The 25330-nt window shown below is 49.9% G+C and overlaps 9 protein-coding genes across 9 annotated transcripts; 4 read left to right on the top strand and 5 right to left on the bottom strand.

The window, feature by feature from the left end:
- Positions 1-46: 46 nt before the first annotated feature.
- On the bottom strand, positions 47-1600 carry BO85DRAFT_363803 (ACL4 family protein; the record flags this gene model as incomplete). Its single annotated transcript, XM_025655674.1, has 3 exons — positions 47-148; positions 365-968; positions 1044-1600. 3 exons carry the CDS (start codon positions 1598-1600, stop codon positions 47-49), a joined length of 1263 nt encoding a protein of 420 aa, XP_025520126.1.
- Positions 1601-2043: 443 nt separating this feature from the next.
- On the top strand, positions 2044-2832 carry BO85DRAFT_363159 (RWD domain-containing protein; the record flags this gene model as incomplete). The annotated part of the gene is made up of 2 exons (XM_025655649.1): positions 2044-2110; positions 2195-2832. 2 exons carry the CDS (start codon positions 2044-2046, stop codon positions 2830-2832), a joined length of 705 nt encoding a protein of 234 aa, XP_025520125.1.
- A 281-nt stretch (positions 2833-3113) lies between these two features.
- BO85DRAFT_362397 (LYR motif-containing protein) lies at positions 3114-4492 on the bottom strand (the record flags this gene model as incomplete). The annotated part of the gene is made up of 5 exons (XM_025655629.1): positions 3114-3242; positions 3312-3385; positions 3451-4141; positions 4209-4369; positions 4444-4492. 5 exons carry the CDS (start codon positions 4490-4492, stop codon positions 3114-3116), a joined length of 1104 nt encoding a protein of 367 aa, XP_025520124.1.
- Positions 4493-5009: 517 nt separating this feature from the next.
- On the bottom strand, positions 5010-5839 carry BO85DRAFT_445629 (E2 ubiquitin-conjugating protein MMS2). The gene is made up of 6 exons (XM_025659309.1): positions 5748-5839; positions 5599-5678; positions 5401-5526; positions 5259-5338; positions 5099-5205; positions 5010-5037 (listed from the first exon to the last, which is right to left on the bottom strand). The coding sequence occupies exons 1-5, from the start codon at positions 5818-5820 to the stop codon at positions 5145-5147; spliced, it is 420 nt and encodes a 139-aa protein (XP_025520123.1). The 5' UTR covers positions 5821-5839; the 3' UTR covers positions 5010-5037; positions 5099-5144.
- A 253-nt stretch (positions 5840-6092) lies between these two features.
- On the top strand, positions 6093-12007 carry BO85DRAFT_474718 (putative endosomal peripheral membrane protein (Mon2)). Its single transcript, XM_025662674.1, has 6 exons — positions 6093-6397; positions 6456-6522; positions 6585-6758; positions 6806-7012; positions 7073-7161; positions 7216-12007. The coding sequence occupies exons 1-6, from the start codon at positions 6320-6322 to the stop codon at positions 11794-11796; spliced, it is 5196 nt and encodes a 1731-aa protein (XP_025520122.1). The 5' UTR covers positions 6093-6319; the 3' UTR covers positions 11797-12007.
- Positions 12008-12175: 168 nt separating this feature from the next.
- BO85DRAFT_445627 (vacuolar protein sorting-associated protein 26) lies at positions 12176-14521 on the bottom strand. The gene is made up of 5 exons (XM_025659308.1): positions 13968-14521; positions 13385-13857; positions 13298-13322; positions 13083-13199; positions 12176-12634 (listed from the first exon to the last, which is right to left on the bottom strand). The coding sequence occupies exons 1-5, from the start codon at positions 14185-14187 to the stop codon at positions 12417-12419; spliced, it is 1053 nt and encodes a 350-aa protein (XP_025520121.1). The 5' UTR covers positions 14188-14521; the 3' UTR covers positions 12176-12416.
- A 1976-nt stretch (positions 14522-16497) lies between these two features.
- Positions 16498-18046, top strand: BO85DRAFT_128725 (gluconokinase). Its single transcript, XM_025653970.1, has 2 exons — positions 16498-17184; positions 17278-18046. The coding sequence occupies exons 1-2, from the start codon at positions 16906-16908 to the stop codon at positions 17728-17730; spliced, it is 732 nt and encodes a 243-aa protein (XP_025520120.1). The 5' UTR covers positions 16498-16905; the 3' UTR covers positions 17731-18046.
- Positions 18047-18672: 626 nt separating this feature from the next.
- BO85DRAFT_465977 (uncharacterized protein) lies at positions 18673-22141 on the bottom strand. The gene is made up of 3 exons (XM_025662099.1): positions 21886-22141; positions 19850-21839; positions 18673-19800 (listed from the first exon to the last, which is right to left on the bottom strand). The coding sequence occupies exons 1-3, from the start codon at positions 22019-22021 to the stop codon at positions 19074-19076; spliced, it is 2853 nt and encodes a 950-aa protein (XP_025520119.1). The 5' UTR covers positions 22022-22141; the 3' UTR covers positions 18673-19073.
- Positions 22142-23800: 1659 nt separating this feature from the next.
- Positions 23801-25252, top strand: BO85DRAFT_361940 (phosphatidylinositol-specific phospholipase C; the record flags this gene model as incomplete). The annotated part of the gene is made up of 1 exon (XM_025655604.1): positions 23801-25252. The coding sequence occupies one exon, from the start codon at positions 23801-23803 to the stop codon at positions 25250-25252; it is 1452 nt and encodes a 483-aa protein (XP_025520118.1).
- Positions 25253-25330: the final 78 nt, after the last annotated feature.

Raw genomic sequence — 25330 nt, 5'->3', positions numbered from 1 at the left:
ATGGGAAGATAGGACGCTTCCAGCAACCTCTATAACGACTCCTCACTCACATTGAGCTATTTGCCACTCGAAGTCGAACTGCCGGAATAAATTTGGCTCTGGTTATCGCCGGGGGAAAGCGGTCGGATCCTACTTTATCCGGCGCCGTCTGCTGATAGAGAGACTATCGCAGCTACTACTAGTACTTACTACTAGTTCGACTACTGCTGGATCGTGTCCGCATAGGAGTCCTTTGAATAGCCGTAGGTTGTATCGGAAAACATGCCCTTTTATATACTGGTATCATGACAAAGAATTTCTCGTAACAATCAAACATGCAGCTTTTTTATGAGTCAGCCATCTCGTCATCGCCATCAGATTCCACCTCGATCTCCTCGTCCTCCCAGTCTTCCTCGCCCTCCCCGGCCTCATCGTCATCCATGTCTTCACCGATCTCCTTGTTCATCTCTTGGACCAATTCCAGTGCGTGTTCCTTAAGTCTCTCGTCCTCATACTGAACGAGGTCGTACAGCGTTAAGCTTTGCTTGAGCCATTCGCGGCTAGCCACGAGGGATGCATGGCGCCTGGCCTCTGGGGTGTTGCCGTCCTCTTCGTCGGCATCCTTAGGTGCTTGTTGCTTCCCGGCCAGGAGCTGCAGACACCATCCTCCAAGATACCATGCCTCCACACTTTGGTCGTCCTCCAAGATAAGGCGTTCCAGCACCTCTAGAGCCTCAAGCTCCATGCCGACCTCCATCAGGAGACGGGAAAGACTGATTCTTGTCGCAAAGTCAGGAATGGACAAGTCCTCGGGCGGTAGATCTTTCCAAAGATCGAGACTCCTCCTGAGCGCTGCTTGAGCCTCTTCTGTCCGTAGCTGCGAGATCCGGATCGATGCGAGGGTCTGTAGTACTTCGGGCGCATTCGGAGCGACAAGGAGGGCTTCTGTGATGAGTGATTCGCAACGGTTTTCCGCATCTTCTTCCCACCTATTGACAGTCAGCATCAAAAGATCTGCGACCAACCCACCCATGGGAAGAAGGACGAATTGAAGAGGGACTTACGAGAGATCGGTCATGTAGATCTCAGCAACAGCGCAGAGGGCATTCGCCATCTTGCGCTTCTTCTCGGCCAGCTCAAGAGCTTCCTCGGGGCCGGGTTTCTGCTCGAGCTGCTGGATAATATGCCTGAGCGACGACACTCCCTTCTCGAACCATTGAACGCTGTCCTTCCCACCCTGTTCGCTCAATTGAGCTAGCCATAGGAACTTCTCAGCACCGCCTCCTTCAGCCTCAGGGATCGTGCCATTCGGGTCGAGCTCGATGGCACGCATAAAGTGTTGTTTCGCAACATCGATCTCGCCCAGCTCAACGTAGATCTCTCCAACGGTATTAAGTGCCACTAATTGAGATGGAGAATTGTCCGGCGCATTGTTAAGAGCTTGCTGAGCTAACTGGAGAGCAGCATCCGGTTGACCGGTCTGAAGCTGTATCGTCGCCTGCTCGAGGAGCTTAGAGGGGTCTTCGTTCATTTTTTGTTTCGAAACCGAGCCGCCAGCGCCCAAAACGGACTTTGCGCGAGATTTGGAGGCCTTCTTGTTGTGAGGTCTTGATTTTCCCATGATCTATAAGCTGTAACGGAATTATATGTCAAACGTACTTGAAGGGGTAATTCGAGGACACGGAGTAAAGGGTAGAAAGGTTTTATAAACAAGAATATTGAGTGTAAATGCTTGAAGCTTTGAATTTCGAGAAGTCGGAGCATAGAAATTCCCTTTTTCGGGCGGGACAAATTTGGGCGATTCCTTATCTGTTTGTCTTGTTTGCATGTGGGATCGCAGCGTATTCTACTTACACACCTGAAGACCGAGGAATTCATTTCCCATGCACAAGCCTGTCAACGTCTAGACCATAAGACCTGCGACTATTTGCTTGGTCTCTTCGATTTAACATATTGCTAGATTTTTGAGTGTCTGAATCTTGAATTTCCAGCCATCGCCCTTGTTCCTGAACCCAGAACCAAACAATACCCCTCCAGCCCCGCCGGCGGCAGAATTGAAGCAGCATGGGCCGCGAAGACCAGATCGAAGAGCGCGAAGTGCTCGACTCCATTTTCCCCGAGGAAATCACAGGTAAGAAGGCGGCACTATACCCACCTTGCATGCTTCATTTGAAACCTCTCAAACAACAAAATCGCTGACCGAATCTCACCCCAGATATTTCTGACACCTCATACCGGATATCAATTGCTCTTGACGCACCCGAAAATGACGTCGAAGAAACAGAGCAGCCTGTCTTGCTCCTGCAAGTCACATACCCAGCAGACTACCCGGATGTTGCACCGGAACTAGAGTTGAGTGCGCCTCCGAACGCACCGAAACACCCCCGACTAGACATCAATGAGGACCGGGACCGACTTCTCGAAACTTTGCAACCGACCATTGAGGAGAACATGGGAATGGCTATGGTATTTACGCTGGTTAGTGCTTTGAAGGAGAGCGCCGAAGAGCTCATGGCGGAGCGCGTGAATGCCGTTCACGCCGAAAAAGAGATGGAGGCGAAGAAGGCGGAAGAGGAGGAGAACCGGAAGTTCCAGGGCACTGCTGTTAATCGGGAGACGTTCTTGGAGTGGCGCGACAAGTTCATAAAGGAGATGGAGGAGGAAGAGAAGAGGAAGCGCGAGGAGAAGGAGGCGGAGGAGAAGAAGGCTACCAAGAAGGGTCCGGCAAAGGAAGAAAAGAAGTTGACGGGCAAGCAGCTGTGGGAGAGAGGTCTTGCTGGAAGGGCAGACTTTGATGAAGATGAGGAGGATGGTATTCCGGCTGCTGTGGAGAATATGAAGATAGCTGCTTAGAAGCTGGGGTCTCTAGATGAGATCTCTGGCGAGAATTTAGTTCCGTGCTTGATGGGGATCGAGCCACTAGAAGTTGGCGTTCCTTGGAATTACTATATTGTAAATAATCTCGGCTGTATGACAAGGACGCTAGCTGGTTGGCGTTGAGCAGTTGATAGCCAACCACGAAGTTTGGTGTGCAGTAAGCCTACGAAAGCATTTGTCTATTACCGCATAGCAGATGGAAGCAGTATGGATCCCTTGTGAGACATTGTACTTGACATTAGACTAGTATGTGGTAGTTATGATTGTACATGCGCCAACCACTGTTGCACTATGCACATGTACCTGCCATATTTCTTATCTCCAAACGCACTCTGTTGGTAGTAACGTTGACCCGTCATAATGGACATGAAGAAAGGCCGGGGAAGCTGCGTACCCCGTAAATGGTAGTAGATACGCCGAATCTAGCTCCATTGGGGATGTTGGAGAATTCTCACAATGGCACCGTTCTGGTAGCGTGGTGGATGTGACGGCTTTGGGCCCATAAGGATAAAGTGCTGAACAGGATAGTCTGCCAAGCGTAAGCTTTGGATGGTTGTAACAGAACATTTCTTCCGGCATTGATTCATCCCTCACTCGGCCGTTTCTTATCGTGTTCCTCTGCTGAGGGATTCCCTTTTTCTACCGCTGGTTGCTCTCCGGCTTGCTCAACCCGTTGCTTCTCCTCTTGTTCCGCCAGCTTGCGCTCTTCAAGAACGACTTTCCACATAGCTTGCGCCAGTTCCTTAGTCCTCCTATCACCTTCTGATATTTGTCCCTGCACCTCTTTGAGGGACACTCTAATTGGCCCAGCCCACTTTGCATCTTCCTTGTGGCCAGTTAGTAGATCCCATTCATCCTCGTCCCTGGCCATGGGCAACTCAGACTCGAGCCTTTTTAGGCGCTCCATCCTCTTCCAGCGCCTTTTCAGTTTCGAATCCAGAACAGCGCTAAGAAACTTAGGCTGGGGCTTCTTGATGAGGAGGAACGGGAAACCACGCGCATTCACGAGCACAGGAACTCGACGCTTCCCATTGACTACAGGCCGAGGACGTGCAAGAATAGAGGTGGCATCCGGATGCCGTTTCGCAGTCAATACTCGGTATCGCTTGTTTGCCTCTTTCTTCAGCTCCTTCCGGCTCACGGGCTTTACAGGAATAACCTTAGCTCGTTCCCTGTGCCATTCGGATTTCTGTCGCTTTGCCGCTTCACTTTCCGATATGAGTTTCTTTATCCGTTGAACGCCATTTTGGTCGCCTTGCGAGGCTGAGTACAGTAGGTCAAGAGCCTGAGTGTTTGCGAAATCGCGGAATTTAGATACTGAATGGTCGATTGAGAGCCGTTTGTTAACGCACCTCGTAGCCTGCCCTAAGTGAATTGGCTGTTTGAGACGGACTCTGAAGCGTTTTGTATCTGTTGAATCTATTCTGGATGTACGGCTTGCACGCAGCGAGTTCGGAGGGATAATGTGGTAGTTTGGCGCATTGTCGGAGGAGCGCTCGATAAAGTGCCAAAGCTGGAAAGGAAAACAGCAGTCAGTTAAACTCTTTGTGACGCTCAGTAAATATTGCTGTCTCTGAAGAAACTTACTTGCGAAACGATGAGCGGAAGACTGCCTGGGAACAACTGTTCTATGCATTATCGAGGAGGCAGCATGATCCTGAAGGCTTAAGTTCCGGACTTTAGTCGGAGACATGTGACTACCCCGGCAATCCGGAATACGTCACGTGTAACCGAAATGATATACCTATACTGTGATCAAACAATAATATATTCTAATCAGGGCATGCAATGTAGGAACTTTTAGAATTTTGACAATAGAATTTTGACAAACGGCCGACACTATTACTTGTTAATCGATCGCACCGGAAGTTTGCAGTGCGTGCCGTGCAGCTGTATAAACTACTGTTATCCAATCTACAACAGGCGACGGAAGGGACCCGATTCCCGGATATTCCTCTATATGTTGATCATGGTCTAATGTCTTTCGCCGGTATGGTCCCTTCTGAAAGCTGTCCAAATATGAACGAATACCCGCCAAAAACAAGGGTACAAGGCCTTGTTAGTTCGGCAGATATGGCTTTGACAAAAGCGACACACGGTTCATACTGAGCAATGTTCTAAATCGATGAATTGCAACTAGGCTTCAAAGAAGACCGCGCCATGCCCGCCGTTATGCATAGACTGTACATGCTCTAATAAGCCATTGAAAAGAAATGCAGATGAACCTGACTTAGAAACCAACCATATACTCCGCTTTCGAATCCCCAACCAGTCATGATACCGTCATTCTAGAAGTTCGAGCCTTCCGGAGGCTGCGGAAGCTTCTTGTGCTGGGGCAGAGCCATATATCTGGAAACTGTTAGTATAAAGACACAATAGCCTGAAGGTCAGGAATTGGTTACCTTCTGAGCTCGACTAGAATAGTTTCCATGGTATACTCGCGCTTCCACTGAGCCAAGCAAGGCAGCTTGGTAGGATCGACCTATATGAAGTCAGACTGGAAACCTTTCGCGCAGTAGTGGTCGAGACAGGACGAATCCTTACCTTTCCGCTCCGGCCATCAACGCATGGCAAGTTGACTCGGGATACAAACTGAATAGTAGGGGGGTTGTCAGGGTAGTCCGGACCGCAATGGATGTTGACGCTGTAAATTCTGTTCTCGTGGACACTCTGCGCTCGTTCATAAAGTCAGTGACGCTACTGTGTAGTATAACGGATGCGAGCCGGAAGCGGTGGACGAACGTGAGGGGGGCCAAGAATAGTGCCGTTCCAGTTACTCATCATCATGTCTTCACCATCTGCAAGACCATAGGAGCATGATTCTAGGTAATAGCGATAGGAATACGTCAGCGAAATGGGTTTCTCATGACTATGAGTAGCATAGCACTTACCAGCTCCCAAGCCCTTCTCACCCTTCTCCAGCTCTTCGAGCAGTCTGAAATTTCTGGGCACTTTAGCTCCCATTGTGCAGATAAGAGGTAGGGTTAGGTCGAAAGTGAGCGAAAGTTAGATAGGATGTTGTAAGGGAGACGTTTCGATCCTCGGGGCGGAGGAGGGGCACTGTGACCTTATCCCACTTCCGGCCGTTTGGCTGGGCTGCGTATCTGGTCCCGCCGGGTTCCTGAAGAACTACCACACGTGATGATAACGGCTGTATACATCACGTGATAGCTCTATCTCCGCGGGTGCCTTGGCGCTCCCAAGATGTCACTCCTGATGCCATTGCTTCTGAGTTGTTTTTAATGAGCCGGTCATTGTCTGCTACAGCTGCAGCAGGTTTATATTGGTACGGCTTGACTCTAGAACATATCGGTCTGGTATTGTCGTGTTTCAAGTGCTTAGCTTTGTATTCCGTCGTCCAACCAGCGACCCAACCACATGAAGCCACATCTGCCTAGTGATACTACTATTTGATCGATAGGGAGTGGCATCGGCCATGTACTGATTAAGCACTCCGGTGGAAATGTCCTCTCAATTTTTGCAGACAGAGCTCTTGAATCTGATTCAAGAATCCAAGAGAAGAAACTCTGAATTGCGTAATGTATGTTTAAACGCTCAATTTAAGGGATACGCAAGTGCCAGTACTGACTAGATTGTAGGCGGCTGAAGAGTCTCTAAATGAATTGAAGGCACTGCCTTCTACGTCTGAAGCGCAGATTTCGGCAGGTGAGCGTTTGCAAGCCACCAGCTTGCACCTCCGTCAAGGGCATACGCTGAACTTTCTATAGACTTGGTGCGCAAACCTAAGTTTGCGAATCCATTCATCCTTGCGTGCCACAGCCGCCATGCGAAGCTTGCAGGCATTGGGGTCGTCTGCCTGCAAAGGCTAGTGGCCTCACGATCGCTGCCATCTGAGCGGCTGAAAGATGTACTTGCTGGGTTGAAGGAGACAACGAACATGAGTAAGTTACCACCTACATACACTACATTCCATACTGACGTTGCGAAGGCCTGGATATTCAGCTTAAAATATTGCAGTCTTTGCCTTCCCTACTGCAGCACTACTCCAGTGACCTGGGAGGTGACCTCCTAGTAAGCACTTTGGAGATCTGTGCTACTCTGCAAGGGAACAAGATGCTTGCAGTCTCCAGTACCGCCGCAGCCACATTGCAGCAACTGATCGTATCAACATTTGACCGTGTATCAATCGAAGACAGTCAGTAACCATGTACTTTCTATTCCTTCCAACGCGACACAGGCCTGACTAGAGAACCAGAGAATTTCGATAAAACAACTCCAACGACGACTGTCAAGGTCGACGGGAACCCTGTGAATGTAGGGTATTTTGCATACGATGCTCTGCGGGTAGGTGGTCTTCCACTTAAGCTGACATGATTTCATGGCTCACTGACTTATAAGGTCCTGGACGACCTCTGTCGACTCATTGATGGCGAACCCTTGTACTTCCTTCGAATCAAATCCCTCTCTTCATCGTTCACCCTTGAGCTTATTGAGAGCATCCTGGTCAACAGCGGCAAATTATTCGTTGTCCATTCCGAGCTAACGCAGATTTTGCGTGTTCGGCTCATGCCCCTGATCGTAAGGTATCTGTCTGAACGGCATAGCTTTTCGCAGACTGTTCGAGTCAGTCGCATCCTCTTGGTGCTCCTCAAACGCCATATGTCACTCCTTCCCGCGGAGTGCGAGATGGCCCTTGGTCTCTTGACGCATCTCCTTGAGCCAGACGGAAACTCCCCTTGGAAACGAGTCCTCTGCATGGAGGTCTTTCGAGGCTTATATGCCGAACCAGGTCTGGTAAGGCTCATGTATTCGCTGTACGACAGGGATGACCGGAGAAAGAACATCCTCAAAGACCACATGGCCTCTCTTGTCCGCCTAACTTCCGAAAAGCCCACATTGATCGGAGTTAGTAGCCGATCGACCGTGCCTTCCCGAGTTGAGCATGCGAGATCTATCACTGAGGAGCAGATCACGCTCGAGGCTGGTGGAGTTGCTGGCGTCATCGGAACCACCGTTCCATCAACGGACACTGATGTACCAGGAATCAGCAGTCAGTGGAGTGTGGTTCGCACACCGTATATGGAGTTGCTTGACAAGACTGATCCTCCTACTCCTCCTGATACTTATATCTATAGTCTTGTGTTGAACTGCATCGGTAGCTTTGCTGAAGGACTCGCGAAATTCATACTTCCCTTGACGGTGCCCGATCTGAAGCAAAAACGAAGAAGTCGTGTCATGAGTCCCCACCCGGATGGTGGCTCTTCTCGGCCTTCACAAGACCTTCAACGGACGAACTCCTCGAAAGGGTTGCAGCCGTTGGGTCCCAAAAAGTCCTCTGTACCGATCAATCCCCTGCTGCTGGAATCTCATCCCCAACTCCCAGCAATACAAAGCTGTGCCGGAATCATTGAGACATGCTGGCCTGCTATCCTTGCCGCTTGCTCAACATTTCTATACGCCTCGCTTGATGATGACTTCTACCACAACCTTGTTCGATCAATTCAGAAGTTAGCCCACGTTGCTGGCCTTCTCAGGTTATCTACGCCTCGCGATGCTCTTTTAACAACTATAGGGAAGGCAGCTATGCCTGCAGACGCAACTTCCACAAGGACTGCAGGCACTGCAGCGCCTACCACAGCCGCTTCTCAGTCTAACAAATCATCAGATGAGAAATCGAAGGGGTCTCAGGCGTCGCTTACTAGTTCCCCATTACCGGCTGAGACTTCCAGTGCGCCTTCGGACGTTGCGCTTGTGTCCCTCAGTACCCGGAACCTCCTGTGCTTGCGGGCGCTGCTCAATTTGGGCATCGCTTTAGGCCCTACACTAGACCAGCCGGCCTGGTCAATAATACTAGGGACCCTACAAGACACAGATTTGGTGATCGGTATGGCTTCCACGAAGTCACAAGCATCAACCACTGCTTCCGGAGAAACATCCTCTGCCGCTGGTGTCGATGTGCCTAAGGCTAATCTGAATTCTGAGATATTAGCCGTGCAGGCAGCATCAGCTAAAATGCTAGAGAGTACAAGCGAATATCCCAGCGATTCATTCCAGGAAATCTTGACTGCGCTCTTAGATCTTTCTGGAGCACCCGAAGAATCGACGCAAGAATCGACTGAGACTACAAGCACCGTTCTTTCACCTCAGTCGCGCTCATATTTGATGCGCAAAAACACCCACCGTGTATCTCGCTCAATGGGAAAGTCGAAAACGCAAGATGAACTCCTGAAATTTGTCCTCGAGAAGGCAAACGAGCTAGCCCGGGCAAACCTTGAACGTTTCTCATCACTAGCTGATACTGACCAAGACGCTTGGCAACTTCTTACGGGAAGATTGATGTCAAGTGCAGCGGACAGATCAAACATCCAAAAGCTTCGTCTACGAGCCAACGAGGTTCTTAATGACGTTGTTTTCCAGACACTGAAGCACACGGATACCGGAGATGTCTCCGAGCGGAATGCACGGCAATTGAGAAACCTCCAAACACTCAAGCTTCAAGTTCAACTGCTCTATGATTGTGGAGCTTGTTCGGCAGGGTCGCCTTCAGCGCCCGTGGCCGAAGTTCATGAGCAGAGCTTGGAAACTTTAAAGAGCATACTCGAACAATATGCCGAAACATTCGTTGATGGATGGTCCGTTGTTTTTGATCTCATAACGAGCGTTTTCGGCGAGCCCAACGGCACCGAAACACCAAAGAAAGGGCGTCAGCCATCATCGACAGCGAATTCCCCGCGACTTGTTCGAGTCGCGTACAAGTCTCTGCAGCTCATAGCGTCCGACTTCATTTCCTTGCTTCCAGTGCCCTGTCGGTTGAGTCTCGTGGACTCTTTTTCAAAATTTGCCTTGCAACAGCAGGATTTCAATATCTCATTGACAACCACCTCATCTTTCTGGAATGTCTCAGACTTCCTCCAGGGACAAATCGAGAAATTTTGCATTGAGGTACACATTGACTCCTCTGTGACTGAGGACACCCTTGCAGGGCTAGCCAAGGGAGAGGATCCTTCAGTGTCGCGAAACGCACTGTGGCTATTGCTCCTTCTACGAATCGTTGACCTTACAACGGATAGCAGGCCGGAAATTCGGAACTGCGCTGTTCAGACACTCTTGAGGATCTTTGACGCCTACGGTCAGCAATTGTCGCCCAAGGCATGGCGCTTGTGTCTGAACCGTGTCTTATTCCGAATGGTAGAGGAAATCGAGACCGAGCTCACCATTACACGAGAGGAGAATAGCAGTCGCACCCCCGATGATCTCAAGGCGTGGACTGAGACCACTGTTGTCATGATAAAGGGGGCTTCCGATCTCATCACTACTTTCTTTGAGCCGATAGTTCAAGACGACCTATTCGATCAGTCTTGGGAACGACTGCTTGAATATTTCCGGAAGTTGATCAGCCTACGGCTTCTTGAGTTCAGCGAGGCTGTATACGCCAGCCTGTCGAACATTCTTCGTCGTGTGCAGGCATCTTGTAGTCTAAGCACACAGGCCCTGCGTTCTGCTTGGCTACTCTGGGTAGATGGACACCCGGCAAATAGGGAAGATATACTTGACTTGGAACGCCCTAATCAAGATGCGGCAATAGCATACCTCCAGTCATTCCAGCAGATCTATCGACTACACAAGGTTGAAATCGCTGGAGAGCAGGTGGAAAGCATCCTCGGGCATCTGCGTCTACTCGCTTGGAATTCAATTTCCCCTCCATACTCGCCAGACATTGATCGCTTATCGCGCCTTCAAACCATGATCATTGAGTGCTTGAAGACACTATGCCTTGAGAAAGACGACTCACAACCAGAGATTCTATTATGTCTTGCCGATTTTGCGGATGCACCGTTGACGAAGTGGGACTCTTCGAGTGACTCTAAGAGACCGACTTATCTTGCCTTCTCTAAAGCCGCGATAGATCTCCTGAGCTGGTACATCGCTGATCACGGCATCAAGAAAGACATCTTCACGAACGGTTCACTGGCTACGGCCCTAGAGCACCTCTCAAACCCTATTGTCCAAAGATATGAGTGGTCAGGGAAGGATCGGGAACCGAGTCTCTGGCGAAAGTCAACAACGGCCTCTTTGAACGTTCTTCAAGTTGCAATTCCTTACGTGGAGACACAATATGGCGACTCGGAGCGTCCTGAAATCACACAATTCTGGAGGAGCGTCAATGACATCGCAAGCGGTATTGTCACTGCTCGGGGTTATCGAACCACTTCCGTTCCCCGGGCCACCATCCTGGAAGACGAGTCCTTTGACGTGGCTGCTTTTGAACGACTGAAGAAATTAATCATCCCATCACTCGGAGCATCCGTGATCCCGGACTCAATCCGCCGGGACTTTTCCTGCGCCTTATTGCTCTCGTCCTTCATCTACCTCCCTCAGCGCTTCGACATTCCCGCCAAATCCCTCCAAGACCAACCCCTCAAAGACATCTATGAAATACGACCCGGAAGGACCTTCGAACCTCCACCCACGACACGCACCAAAATGGCATATGCTGTGATCGACACACTCTTCGAACTAGCATCATCGCCTTCAAAGCAAGCCACACAAGCCGCTTCCGAACAACAAAACACCGCTCTCATCCTCCTTGCCCGCTCCATCACCCCATACCTTATCCTCCGCTGTGCCGTATCCCTGAAAGGCTACATCGCAGACCAACCCCTCCGCGGCCTGATGCCGCAGCCCACGCCCGCACGCAGATCCCTTCTACATCTCCTCCGCGGCATGGTAGACCTGCGTAGCGAGCCGTCGGCGATCCCGCCGCCCAAGACAGCGCCGAGCGAATCAGCCACCACCGCTAAACCTAGTTCTGACTCTGACCAGGATCACAAAAAGCATCTTGCATGGATCTACCCGCTTGTTGTGCGGGCCGTGCAAGTTGCCGGAAAGGAACAGGATGATGGTGAAGTTTTGCATGCTCTCGGGAAGATTCTTCAGGAGGTTCATGGTGGTAGTGCTGCTGCTGGTTATTATGTATGATGTATAGGGCTTTCCATATGCCAGTTGTAGTTGTTGTTTTTGCCTTTTTTTCGTATATGATGTTTTGAGCTCGTTGGGACATAAGTATTACATAGACGATCGTGCCATCTAGCAAGCGTTGACGCTGTTGTTGTCTGTCCTTGGTTGGTTGATTTGTGTCTACTGGACTTTTCTGTATGACTAGGTTGCTAATGGTACTGGGTTCGATTTTACTTCGTGCTGAGCATTCCTCAGGTCGTCTTAGATCGGGTTTTTCATCTTAGTAGCATTGACACCATAGTCAGGTTATAGGACCAGGTTGTTCTCATCTCATGTCACCACGAAATTTACAAAAAGGTAAAAAAAAAAAAAAAAAAAAAAAAAAAAAAAAAAAAAAAAAAAAAAATCAAATACGGACCAGATCAAACAGTAAATTTCATGTTGCTGAGATTTCATCATAACACAGGGAGAAATACAGCCAGACATAGGTTAATACACAGAAGGGTATAATGGGTAAGGGTTAGGTAACATCAAACGGAAGTCTGACACAGCACAGCACGGCACGGCATCAGCATCAGTAGTAGCCCATGAACAAAAGACGATCTATTTCGCTACAGCTTGAGACGCGGACACAGATTGGATTAAGCCGCGGGGATTTGCTGAGTGAACTGAGGCTGGGTGTCAGTTCGTCCGGGGCCGGCCGTCGCAGAACCGGCGGGCAGCTGTTGCTGTTGCTGCTGCTGTTGGAGGAGCTGCTGTTGTTGGATCTGTTGCTGCTGGGCGATTTGAGGAGTGATGGCGATCTCGGGAGCTTGACGGTAGAGGACGATTTCGGATTGCTTGAAGTAACGGCGAGCGTCTGTAATAGAAAGACCCGGGGTGTTAGCACGATGGGTGTTTGAATGTGACGATCGAAACTTCCGGAACGCAAGGAAAACGGGAGGGAACTGGGGCCGGTGGGGCTACCACGCGAGACCAGAATAGTTTGAGGTTTAGCGTGGGGGTTAGTCACGGGGGGGTAAACACCCCAACTGTGGCCACTGGCCAGATTGCAGCTTTTCGGCCCGATTAAGGGTATCAATAGCCGACCGGCTATTGACTTGGGTGGTGGGATGCCGTGGGATGGATGTTGGCTATGGAGGAAGTGGGCCAGCTAGCTAGCCACCACGCTTTTGCAACCCAGAGCCTGGTCTCACATGCGTGGGATGGCCGATATGGTTATCCCACGCCAGACGGGATTCATGAACGGCAGTCGCCAAACAAGGCTAAAACGCAGATGAAACGCAGATGGATACAGTATCACGTACCTTCGTCGATAAGTACCAGGCTGAGGTAGTAGCGCGTCGAATACTTCTTGTTCACGTCGCGGAATGTCGGGGTAAGGTCGAATCCTCCAAGGAACAGACGGATGGGGATGGTTTCACCTACAAACAGGTCAGGGGAGATGTTCTGTTGTGATAATACCGCAAGTGTGACGTGTTGCGATGTCTGAGAGCCAGGTGAGTCCGAGCCACCGACTTACCTCGGGAAGGTGATCCATCCATGATCTGCGTGCGGCAGGTTAGTGCTTTGGACCTCATGCAGACATTCTAGTTGTATGCAGACTTACCTCGAAGCGCACGAGCGTCTCGCTCTCGTTATACTGGTTTGGCGGAGATCCGGTCGTCTCACGACGGATGATGGATAGCTCCATGTGTTTGATCTTCAAGCGCACGAGCAGGAAATAGATGCGTCCTACGATCACATCCTTGAGGTGGTACTTGGATTTGGAGTATTCGAACTCAATGTGCAGGCAGTCTTCGATACCGACGTCCATCTTGATGGGGCTGTTGGTCTCGGGGGGCATGCGGTAGGAGTAGACCCAGAGGTCCTTCTCCCGAATCACGTCCGCCATGCGCCTGGATACTGTCACGCGGACGAAGTATCGTAGCTTAACATTGATACCGTTGTATGATTCGTATTGCTTCTCGATATTTTTGAAGTTGAACGGGAAGGTCTGGGGGTGCTGCAGTTCTCCGGGAGCCGCAAGCTCCTGTACCAGCGACAGGAATTCGTAATGGTTACCGCGGTCGTAAAACATTTCTGATCGAACAATTGCATGTTAGCATCGAGACTTGAAGCCTTAGAGCAACTGTGGAGTGGGGATGACGATGAGGCATGCCCGCCCCCTCATCAGAGCCATTGTTCCATACCGATCGTGCCAATGAATTGCACTTTGATGCCCGTGTGTTCCAAACGCTTTCCATCCTTAGGTCTGACCGTCACAGCACCCTTGACAGACTCTCCGTCCATGTAGAGGGGAACCCTTTCGCGACGGCCCTTGTCGAGCTTGACATCAACCGTCTGACGCTCATCGCTGTCTTCGAGGACCACATCGATGTCGACGGGAGTGGAGAAGAAGAGGGAGGTCATCGTAGGCGAGGAGTTCGATGGCGAGGGAATATATAATAAGTTCAATCAGCTGGAACGAGCGTAGAGTACTTGGTGAATCGGCCTATGGAATGCGATATCACACAATGGCCATGTCGCACTCAGCTTCATCTGGTTAGGCGGCATCCCGACTGCCTGGCGGTGGGCAACCTGGCATATCACTGCTTAGGTAAGCAGTACTATGTCATCCGCAACTATACCGCTATCACCACATAAAAGTCTTAGTTGTCGCTTATTAGAAGGGAAAGCTCTGCTTTTAGAGGCCGTTCAGGAAGTAGAAAGCTGGAGAATTCATTATGCAGTGGCTGATCGCGACAGAACTGCCATACCTGTTAGGTAAGGGAGAGCCGGATATGTCAAATTAGAAGAACAATGTACTGCTCCTACAATCCATGACACGATTGACATGGCACAGACGGAGAAATTTACCATTCGTGTTCGAGGCAAATTTGTCCGCCATCAAGGGTCGTGCAGCATATGACCGATTCTACGATGACACTACGAGAATGAGCCGGACGACAGCGCATGCTAAACCCGTGGGCATTGATTGAACGGCCATCTAACTCCTGTCAGTCAGGAGGGGTAACCGCATCATCTGCCCGCCAGCGTTGTTACACCTCTGTGCGCATGCAGACTGCTGTTTATGCTTGATCACAGTCTTAGACAGGCAGTCATCGGGCACATAGTCAACAGAAACACATGTTCTATTGGTAGGAATATGCAAAGAGCCGCGGGCCCGTAACCTTAATTGGCATTGCTGGAAACATGTTTCCGTGTTGTTGGATGTACCAAGTAGAGTATCTAGGTTGTACTGCACGTCGTGCTGGCAGCAAGACTGCCTGATTCCTCCCAAGGAAGGAAGTTCGTCGGGGAATTCGACATCTGCATTATTTGACTCGCATGCCAGCAATCAGAGTTTCCCCGGACTGAGCCGCGGCCATCCATCTGCACGCCACAGTCCCAAGCGGTGAGTATGCAGGATCAATCAGCGGGTGCCAGATATGTCCGCATGGGTTCTGACTGGTTCCTGGGAGGAATGGCGGTCTTCCGCAGCTTATTTTCTTTTGCTCAGTCCATGGCTAGCAGGGTAACACAGAGAGGCAGCAAAGTTCCAGCGAAAGTAACACCCGTGAGTTGTTGAAGACCCTGATTTGACCTGTCGTCTGGCCAAGTTGGGCCAGACTAGGCAGGCTTGATGGCCGTGGAGGCCACGGGAACGAACATCGGCAGGTTGAAGGTTCTTTGTTCTCCAGTCGGATGAGAGAGGGTAAAAAGTTGAGCTTGGCGCGGGAAAAGATTCTGTAGACTAAGTCACTTCAACCTTTAACCGTTGTTTTATCTTATCTGCAAGGACCGGGGTAGACATTGAAGCCCCTGTTCTTGTACTCGGGACCACTTAGCAAGAGTATATGGCCTGGAAAGCGCACCGTGGAAAACGACCCTTTTGGGGACGGTGACCCAATACCAGGTTGGGAATAGCGTGGGGGTTCGAGCCATTACCCGTCCCGGTACCGTCAGAAACCAGAAACAGACGTACAAAATTACGGTTCCGAATCCCCGGTTGCAGCAGACCCAGTGACATCATGGCGGGAAGACCGGACAAAGTCAGCCAGCAACATTTCATTGGGTGACACAGGAAAGTGATGGTCTCACTGAGCTGACTGGTTCCTTCCCGGGCAAAATTCCCCTGTTCCTGCTGCTGAAGAGTAAATGAGGCAATAAGGGGGTGGGAAAGGGAATGCGCGCGTACTTTTTATTATTCTCTCAGGCTTGTATGGAAGTGTGTACTACGTATGCGACAATACAAGGAGAGGTGTTTTGCTACCGATCGGATCTCCCGCTAATGACCAGACCGCCGGACTCCTGAAAGTTGACTTGGAGTGAGTCTCCCCCACTCGCCCGTTTCGCTGCTCAATATCCCCCCCACTCGGAATGCCCTACTTCTTTTGCGCCTGCAAATAGTTTTCAGCTGCTTTGTGATTCGATGGCGGATGTGGTTTGGATCGGTCCCCGACTAGTAGTATTCACCACCAGCCCATGACGATGCGGTGGAAACCCTTCTGGCAATTTCCGGCCCCAACCTGCTATTAATTCATTACTCAAAGCCGGGCTCTCATATTTGAGTTGAGAAAAATCAAAGAAAATCAAGAGAAGGAATTATGAGAAATTGGCAGTCCCAATGAGATGACTGTGCCCGACAAGGTGACCCACTTGCATTTCATACTTGAAGGAGATTTATTGATTTATTGATTTGTTATAAACTGCCCTGAAATCTATCTATCTAGTATTTTTTATGATCTAATTCCCCTTCCTCTTGCTTGGTTCCTTTTTTTCATTCCTCTCTCTCTCTCACTCTTCCCCCTTGCCTTTATACTACTTATATACCCCAAGTCACTGCCGAAGACCCCATTACCCCATACTGTCCATACCACCACCACTACCACCACTATATTCAATTACCGCAATCTTCTCCTCATTCCTCGTCGGGTGACCACTTGCGCCGCTATAGGCTATTCGCATTCATCCAACATATTATACGTCCCACCACTACTACTCACTTCTCCCGGGTGGATAAAACTGGACTGAATTACACCCAACCCTATTTATCCCACGGTTCGCAAGGACGTCATACCTAACTTCTCAACTCCCTCACCTCTCAAGAACCTTTCTACTTGCTCCACCAACATTATCATCACCACCATGCTCTCCGCCGGCGAACGACCCCAACAACCCACAATGACCAATGCAGCAGCGGCAGTAGTAGATTCCACACGCGGTCCCGTCAGCAAAAGCCCATTGACCAACTCCGTGGCCAACTCCATGTGGGGAAGCACCAGCAGCAACACCACCACCACAACACCGCCGGCAGACCAAATCCAACACATCTGGGTGGTGACGGGGCCAGCAGGATGTGGGAAAAGCACAGTAGGCAAGGGGATTCAACAAGAACTTAGCATTCCTTTCTTAGAGGGTGATGATGTACGTACAGCCAACCAACCAACCCTACCTAACATACCATAACCACACCCACAACCACAACCACACCTAACTAACCAACCAACCACCCAACAGTTCCACACCCCCAACAACAAAGAAAAAATGTCCAACGGCATCCCCCTCACCGACGCCGACAGATGGGACTGGCTCATCTCCCTCCGCCAAGCCGCCATCGAGGCGCTCTCCCCCTCCGAAACTAACAACTTCCACCCACCCTCCGGCGTAGTGGTTGCTTGTTCAGCCCTGAAGCAGAAATACCGGGACGTGATGCGCGTCGCGGCGTACGGATCCCCCTCGGTACAGATCCATTTCATCTATCTCAAGTTGGATGAGACCATGTTGTTGCAGAGAGTCATGAATCGACAGGCCCATTATATGAAGAGTAGTATGGTGCAGTCGCAGTTGCAGGATCTCGAGGAGCCCAAGGGCGAGTGGGATGCCCTTACGGTGGATGTGCGGGCTTCGCAGGCGGAGGTCCAGACGGAGGTGTTGGAGTTGGTGAGGGATACATTGGCCAGGTATCGCTGATTGACCACCTGTGTCCGGGGGGAGAAGTGTGTATGTTGTGAGTGTCTCTGTGCATGATGGATTTATTTGACCTTTCTGGGGTTTTTTGTGTATGGAGTTGGGTATGATATTTGCTTTTTCATATGCATTTTGGGGGTCTGATCTGTCTTTTCATTGATTTCTGATATGGGAGTCTAAACTCTGGATTGATGCATTTTACTTCTTGTTCGGGTTTGTTGATTGATACCTACCTACCTACCACATACCTATGTCTTATCTACATACGACTATATTTAGAAATGTCACAAAGATTACAACTTTCTAGTACATAGCAATATGCACTCCTCCTGCCTTGGATATAAATAAATAAGAGTGGACGGATACTTATAACAATATATAGACATGATATAGCTGCTGGAGTCGGACTGGACGGGCTTTAGCTACTAGCCTAGTAAGTTCGCCGAATTCATGCTGCAGGCAAGGCAGCGGGCCAGCCGGCTGCGACACTCGTTTATATCTACCATGGATGAATACTGTACACTTCACATTACTTTTCATTGTGTTTTGGTTTGTGCTCAGCTACATACAACAACGACCGACTTTCCTACGTCGCGGCGTTGCATTGCTTTGGGATAATTGTGAGTTTGAGGGGGGGGGGCTGCTTTGTAGGCGTTCGGGGGCGATATTCTTTGCTTGAAAAGGGTGAAGAAGCACTTGCATAGCTAGCAGCTTAATTAGTCCGGCTCGATCGGGTATAAGAATGTGAATTGATATGGTTTGAATACTAGCCTAGTAAGTGTGGGATGGAATGAGAAGAAGGGCCCAACTATTAAACTACTATGTTACGTCATGCTCCGGTTGGTTGGTGGTTTAGTCTACATCATTGCACTCTTGGTACAGAGTAGCTGCATGGGGAATTAGTTAGAGTGCTGCTGAGATAGACATCAATGGGAGTTACCGATTGTGGAAATATAAAGTGTACGCTGTATTAAGTAGATCATTTCATGAGTATGTCATTGACCTATACCCTTACGAGTGTGTATCATTCTGTTGTCTTTATCGCTAGCAGATCGATGTAAGCAACAATAAAGCAAGCGGGCCATTTGAAAAGAAGACAAGTCTCAGCAAATACCACCGTGATAGAATGTGAAATAGACAAGAGGTTCTGAAATAGCATTCGACCCATCCTTGATATCCCTGTCTCTTCTACTAAAGAATTCTGAGCTAGACTAGCAGACGAACATGGTAAAACTGCAAGCCGGCACAACATCGGAAACACAGAGTCAAGGCCACTTCAAGATGTAGGATATACTATCATTACTTGTTGATGTATCGTTGCCCACAATTGACTATACCTCTAGTCTTCACAAGAAAGGCTCGTCTGTGTCCTGCACAGGACTTCTGGGCACATTCTTGTTGGGAATGAGAGGCTGCTGTTCTTCCGTGAAAGGATCCCACTCAGTCGACTTTCCTATGTTACCGCAGAAGATCTTCATCCAGCTCTCAAATTCATTTCTCTCATCGCTTTTCTTCAAGTCGATTGTCTTACCTCCGGGAAGTAGGGGAATGAGACGCCGACTGGGATCTGGATCCGTACACCGTGCAGCGATATCACGAGACAAAGAACTAGCATCGGCTCCGAGGGCTGCGGGCTCTTCACACCGGTGGACATAATAAAACAACCTGACACTCGTAGTAAAGGCCACCACAACAGGTCGTCCTCTAATACTGACAGTATAGTTCCATTTTTCCGTTTTCTCTCGTTGATGAAGCTGGCGCAGAGTATGCTTCATCGTCAGGTCCCATTCCTCGGGACTTTCGTCACGCACATGGCGCAGAACGCAATACAACCCATTGCAATTATCCATGACGAGCTCACGGTACCTAGGGGGTAGAAGGCAACGGAATGTCGGGCCGCGAATATGAACGATCAAATAGTCCGAAGTATCCAAACCACTATTGAGCTGGTAGTTTCGCGCAAGATACCTGCCCCAGCCATCTTCGACAGACCCGACGTATGTGTGTTCTTCAATGTTGAATAGAAGCTCGGGTTCTTGGATCTGACTGCCGCCATAATAGTCATAGTACATCCTGCGGAGGAGGTTAGATACCCAGAACCCAATTGACCAGCAAAACTTACTGTTCGGGCATGTCTATCTGCTTTGTATAAGGGGAACGTCTGTGGTCCACCTCTGAGAATACCATGCCCACAGAATTCAGAATACTTTGACGAGTGTGATCGGCTATTCCGATCACAGGATTCAACTTTAACTCATCGTCCTTGAGGGTAATAGGGAACCACGAATCTTCATTGGAATGCCTTACTTGGGAATTGCTCTTCTTTCCCGAGTGCAGATTTTCCAAGACGAAGTTTTGTTCGGCACTGTCAAAGCCCACAACAGCATAGTCATCGTTCAAGCGAAACTCGCGGTTGCCGGTTCTTCGGCAGTAAGATGACACTTCACCAAGCGCGCGATAGGTCCGCGTATCGGAGAATTTCATGATGGCTCCAAGTATTTCATTGGGGAATACGCGCGACTTTGCATGCTTCAGGTTTTGATATGTAGCCGCGTCAAAGAAACGTAAGACCGCGAGAAAAGCATTGGTGTGCGTCTTATTCCCTGAACCATCACCAGTAGACTCTCCGTCATCGTCATCATATCCCATATCGTTCGATATATCTGAACCGCTTGCTGGGTATTCAAGCTGAGATCCCTCTTGTAACTCAGAACTAGCAGCATCTTCGCTTCCATCATCGACATCCAGTGAATAGACCGGGCCGAAACCATGATCATCGTCAACGACAGGGTCTTCATGTACTGACAGATGTGACTCCACAGGCTCAGAACTCGAAGTTTGGGGCTCCCGAACAGAGGCGGCCACATCCTCTGCACCAGAAACTTCCTCGTGGCTAGGGCTAGCGATGTTTTCTCGTGTAGACTTTTCTGAATCACACGGACTGGCCAACTCTAGGTTCTCAAAGTCATTTGTGAATTCCTCGGCTGTGCATGTATCTTCCTGCGCAGGGTAAGGAGACGACACCCTTGTTCGAGGGCCATTCGCAAATCCTGAGTTGTTATCGTCAAACTGTATCAGTGTGGTAAGAGGAGACCTGCTAACATGCACGGTTCCATCCGGACACTTTTGAACACGAAGCAGCACCACATCTAAGATGGAGAATACCATGGCATGGAAATCCTTTAGTCCCTGCCTGAGGCCAGTTTCCACAACTTCGGTAACGGATGCCTCCTCGACCTCGACCAGATCCAGTCTAGTAACCAAGTACACAAGGACATTCCTAAGCCAGTAGATTTTGCTACTGGGTGCTGAGCCAGACTGGGTACCCGGAATGTGAGACTCGTGTAGAAACTGTGGAAGAACGGTTGGCAGATAGCCGGGCGCAGTCAGTTCGGGGGAAACATCCTGTCGAGCCAGGTAGTAGCCTTCTGTCTGGTGGTTTTGGTCCAGGCTGCTAGCGCACTCAAGTGTTATTTCACCAGCAGCAATGGACAGTATGGCAAAGGCTATCTCCCTGAACGAGAAACAACTGGGATCCCACTCTGGAAGATAGGCATCCAGGACAGGTCGATACCTATGGTGCATGCGCGTAAAGATGGCAGCCAGTAGTGACTCGCGTGCATCAATGATGTCTCCTTGGTCGTAGAATGATTCCAGTGGAGCGACCTGAATGTCCAAGTGGCTATACCTATCTCTTGAGGCACAATCTACCTCCGGTTTCCAGCTAAAATTGGCGACAACCCCTCCAGGTGTGCACCGATCAGCTGCCCGACGGCCTCGACCATCTTGTCCAAGATACTTTATCCACCCCCCTGCACGGGGAAGTCTGGCTAGGTGGAGATGGAGGGAATTGTCAATAGTCAATACCTCCCGGTCTAAATCGAGGGTGTAGGTCCATTCAATGTTCCACGCATGCATCAGCTCCGGGACGATTGTCTGTAGTGGGGGAAGTTGTAGTCGATCATCGATGGCCCAGAAGCTCTTTCCGTAGCGCTCTTTCAGAGCCACGCTCGAGTACTCCTCTCGGGCGCTTTGAACCTTGACTGGAAGAGTTTGTGTCTCAAACCGGTGAACGAGCTGAGCATAGACCTTTCGCATAAATCGAAGCCATTCTAACTGGATGTTAGTTACGTCTTAGGCGAACAACTATGGACTTGCCTTGATATTTCTCCGGGTCTTCAGGTATTTCATTCAAGATGGCGTCGCCTAGTCCCTCCGGATAACTGTCGAATTGATTGTAATAGACGAAGTATCTACCACGGCAGCGGATAAAAAAGAGGCCCCTGGTTCCCATAGTAGCTAGGTGGTTGCTTAACAGACCATGAGATGAAAAGTGTAAATCGACTGAGAGTTGAAGAAGATACGGGAGAGAAAGTGTAGATTAAGAGAGCAGCAGGTTGAAAGGTGTTGAAAGAGGGAACAGGCGGGGTGAGAGTGGGAAGCCAACTACAATTAAGTACATGCAGACGGCAGCCCGTTTTGGAAGCCACCCTAATTCACTGCATTCACTTCAATACGCGCGCGCCTGAATGAGACACTGTCAAAACGCAGATCCACGGTAATTTACGCTGATGCTTGGCTGATATTGATTCCGGTGTTTTTGCAAAGGAAAGAATAGAATACGACTTCCCATTGAAGGGAGGAGGCAGCAATGTGAGATAGGCATCTACCGTGGAAGCTCCCGATGCCTCGGAAACACCTTCGGAGCTTACCTTAGTAGCCAGTAGTAATCTACAGTAGTAAGTACTCGCCTGCTCGTTTGAGGAAGCGTGGAGGAGGCTTCGGTACTTTTTTGAGTTCAAGCGTTATTTTCGAATATGATTGTCTGCTCCCAATTTCGGACGTGAAACAGAAACAGAACGGAATTGAGCTGAACAAAAGCAGTACTACAACTACTAAATATATTGCAACAACTGCTTCTGCTTCAGTGCCGGATATCCATAGCCATCCGTGTACCATGCCAAGAATTTAGAGGACTAAATGATTGCAGGAGAGCATAGTATTTCAACTATGTAGTGGGCTATAAAACAATTCACAAGAATACTATAATATCATATAATTATAATCACCAGCTGATGTTATTGTATGCGAAGTTACTCCACATTCCCACATCCGCCCGCAATTCGGGATGCGAGTTGTTCCGCCATCGAACATGGCACGTGCGGGCCGATCTATACCAGTCCACAGAGGGGCATCGAATTCAGACTCTCTTCCAGTCAATCCATGTCTTCCAACTTCAGGTTCGGGGAAATGGACTCCAACACTAACGGCCTGGTGGCTAAGCATTTAATAAAAGATATCATCGTCTTCGCCTTCAGCGGCATCCCACCCATAGAGATAAGTTGCTGTGCTCGAACAACATACGGCCTGATTTAAACCAAGCTCCGAAACTTTTCGCTGCTTCACAAACCACTATACAGTAATCCAATTTAATAGGTGATTTGCTACAAAGATGAAACCAACTGCCGGCTCATATTGTCCTTCTCGATTGTCAGCCGCGGGATGTTGTATGCGGGTGGTGGATCTGGATTACGGAGAGCCTTACGACGCAGGGCTGATCATTATTAACCGCTTCAAGCACGCCCTCAGCGACGGCGGGGCCCAAATTAACAAACATTGGCTTACGAGCTGACTTGCTAGCTCCAGGCAGTCCAATGCGCTTGCTTGTGCAGACCATTGAGCTGGTTCGCGTCTGCGTAGCAAACTTTCCAGGGCTCCGGTGTTCCGCCTCGGCAGGTGATCCTGGGCCAGTATGGGCAGTGGGTGCCGGCCTTTATTGGTTCAATCCCCATCGGGGGTCTTCTTAGTGTTCCAAAGTATCCCCATTGCAACCAGGCACCCCCAGCCCAAACAGACCAATTACGGCCCTTAATCTAACCCTGCCAGGCTGAAGTATCAGCCTTTTCCTTGGGATCAGCTCCCCTTTGCCAGCCTGCTAAATATAAAGTCTAGATTGTCGGTCCCGTCCGTCGGAGATCTGTCCTAAATGCCGTGTTCACTACGCCGTCCACGGAGACACGACCCGCAGAACAACGCAACACCGGAGCGAGTAAATAATAAAAGATCTAAGAACATGGTGGCCGAACACCTTACGATTCGCAATGTCACCTCCACGCCCATTACACTGAAGCGCATTGAGCGCTTCCGTGCCCCCGATAGATCACTTGGGGTTCAAACTTTTGCAAAGAATTTCACACGGGTCTTGACCAATACGACCCGTGCGAACGCCCCAGTTGCTGCTGTGGACGATGATACGAAGCCTTTTGCAGAGAAAGATGTTGACATTCATGTCGCGCCCTTCGAGTCAGTCCAGACAGAGCTTCGCTCGTTCATCGAGTCCGAGAAGGAACGTTTGCGCTGGGTCTTTGAGGTGGAAGGAGAACGGCATCAAATTCAGACCCCAGTGCCCACTACTGAGACCGCCACCATGAAGGCACTGTGTGACGACCCCAAGTTCAAGCTCACGGGGATCTACATCACCGCCGCTTCCCATCTCACCATCTTTTCCTCCGCCAATCTGAATGCCTGGATGGGCGAACTGAAGGATGACACCTTGCTTTCCTCTCTTTCAATTCCAGGCACGCACAACTCCCCAACCTGCCATGTTGCAGCACCATCTGTTCGTTGCCAAGCGGTCAGCCCCAGGGAACAGCTCAGGAACGGGGTGCGATTCTTTGATATCCGTGTGCAGCCTCAATATCCAGAAGATACATCTAAAGAGGAGCTTATCCTCGTACACAGCGTCTTCCCCATCTCACTAACCGGCAACAAATACTTCCGGGACTTGATGCACGAAGTGAACGACTTCCTGGAGCAAAACCCCTCCGAAACGCTCATAATCTCTCTCAAACGTGAAGGCCCGGGAAACCACACCGACGAACAGCTAAGTAGAATCGTCAACGACCACTACGCCCGTCCAGGGAGCAGATGGTACACGGAACCAAAGATCCCCACCCTAGGCGAAGTACGTGGAAAGGTTGTTCTTGTCCGTCGGTTCGAAATCCTCGAACACCTGAAAGACATCCATGATGGCAAAGGATGGGGTATCAACGCCAGTGGCTGGGCCGATAACTGCGCCAGTGCCACCTGCCCCAGTGGACAGCTTTGCATCCAGGATTTCTACGAGGTCCTGGAGACCACGAACATCGATAAGAAGATCGAATACGTGACCGAGCAGTGTGGACGCGCAAGCAAGACTCAGTACCCGTTTGGGGTGCTTCCAGGGTCCTTGGCTACGCGAGCCCATCCGTTCTACATCAATTTCCTGAGCGCCAGCAATTTCTGGAAGGTCGGAACGTGGCCTGAGAAGATTGCTGCTAAGCTGAACCCTGCCACTGTTGAGTATCTGTGCAGGAAGCATGGAGAGGGTGATGGTGATTGGTCTACTGGTGTCCTTGTCACGGACTGGGTAGGCTTGGATGGCGACTGGGATCTTGTACGATGCATTGTGGGTATGAATTCTCGGCTGCTACACAGGCAGTTGATGCATGCAGAGCAGAGCGAGCAGAGCAATGGCAACAATTAAGGAGAATTGGTTGGGAACGAAAGGAAGGACTGCCGGTTGCGCTTCAATCCCGCTCCGAGTCTCTTCAAGAGGATTGTC

The sequence above is a fragment of the Aspergillus piperis genome (genome assembly GCF_003184755.1).
Source record: "Aspergillus piperis CBS 112811 unplaced genomic scaffold BO85scaffold_2, whole genome shotgun sequence".
NCBI classification, from domain to species: Eukaryota; Fungi; Ascomycota; class Eurotiomycetes; order Eurotiales; family Aspergillaceae; genus Aspergillus; species Aspergillus piperis.
This window is presented reverse-complemented; position numbering and strand designations above follow the sequence as displayed.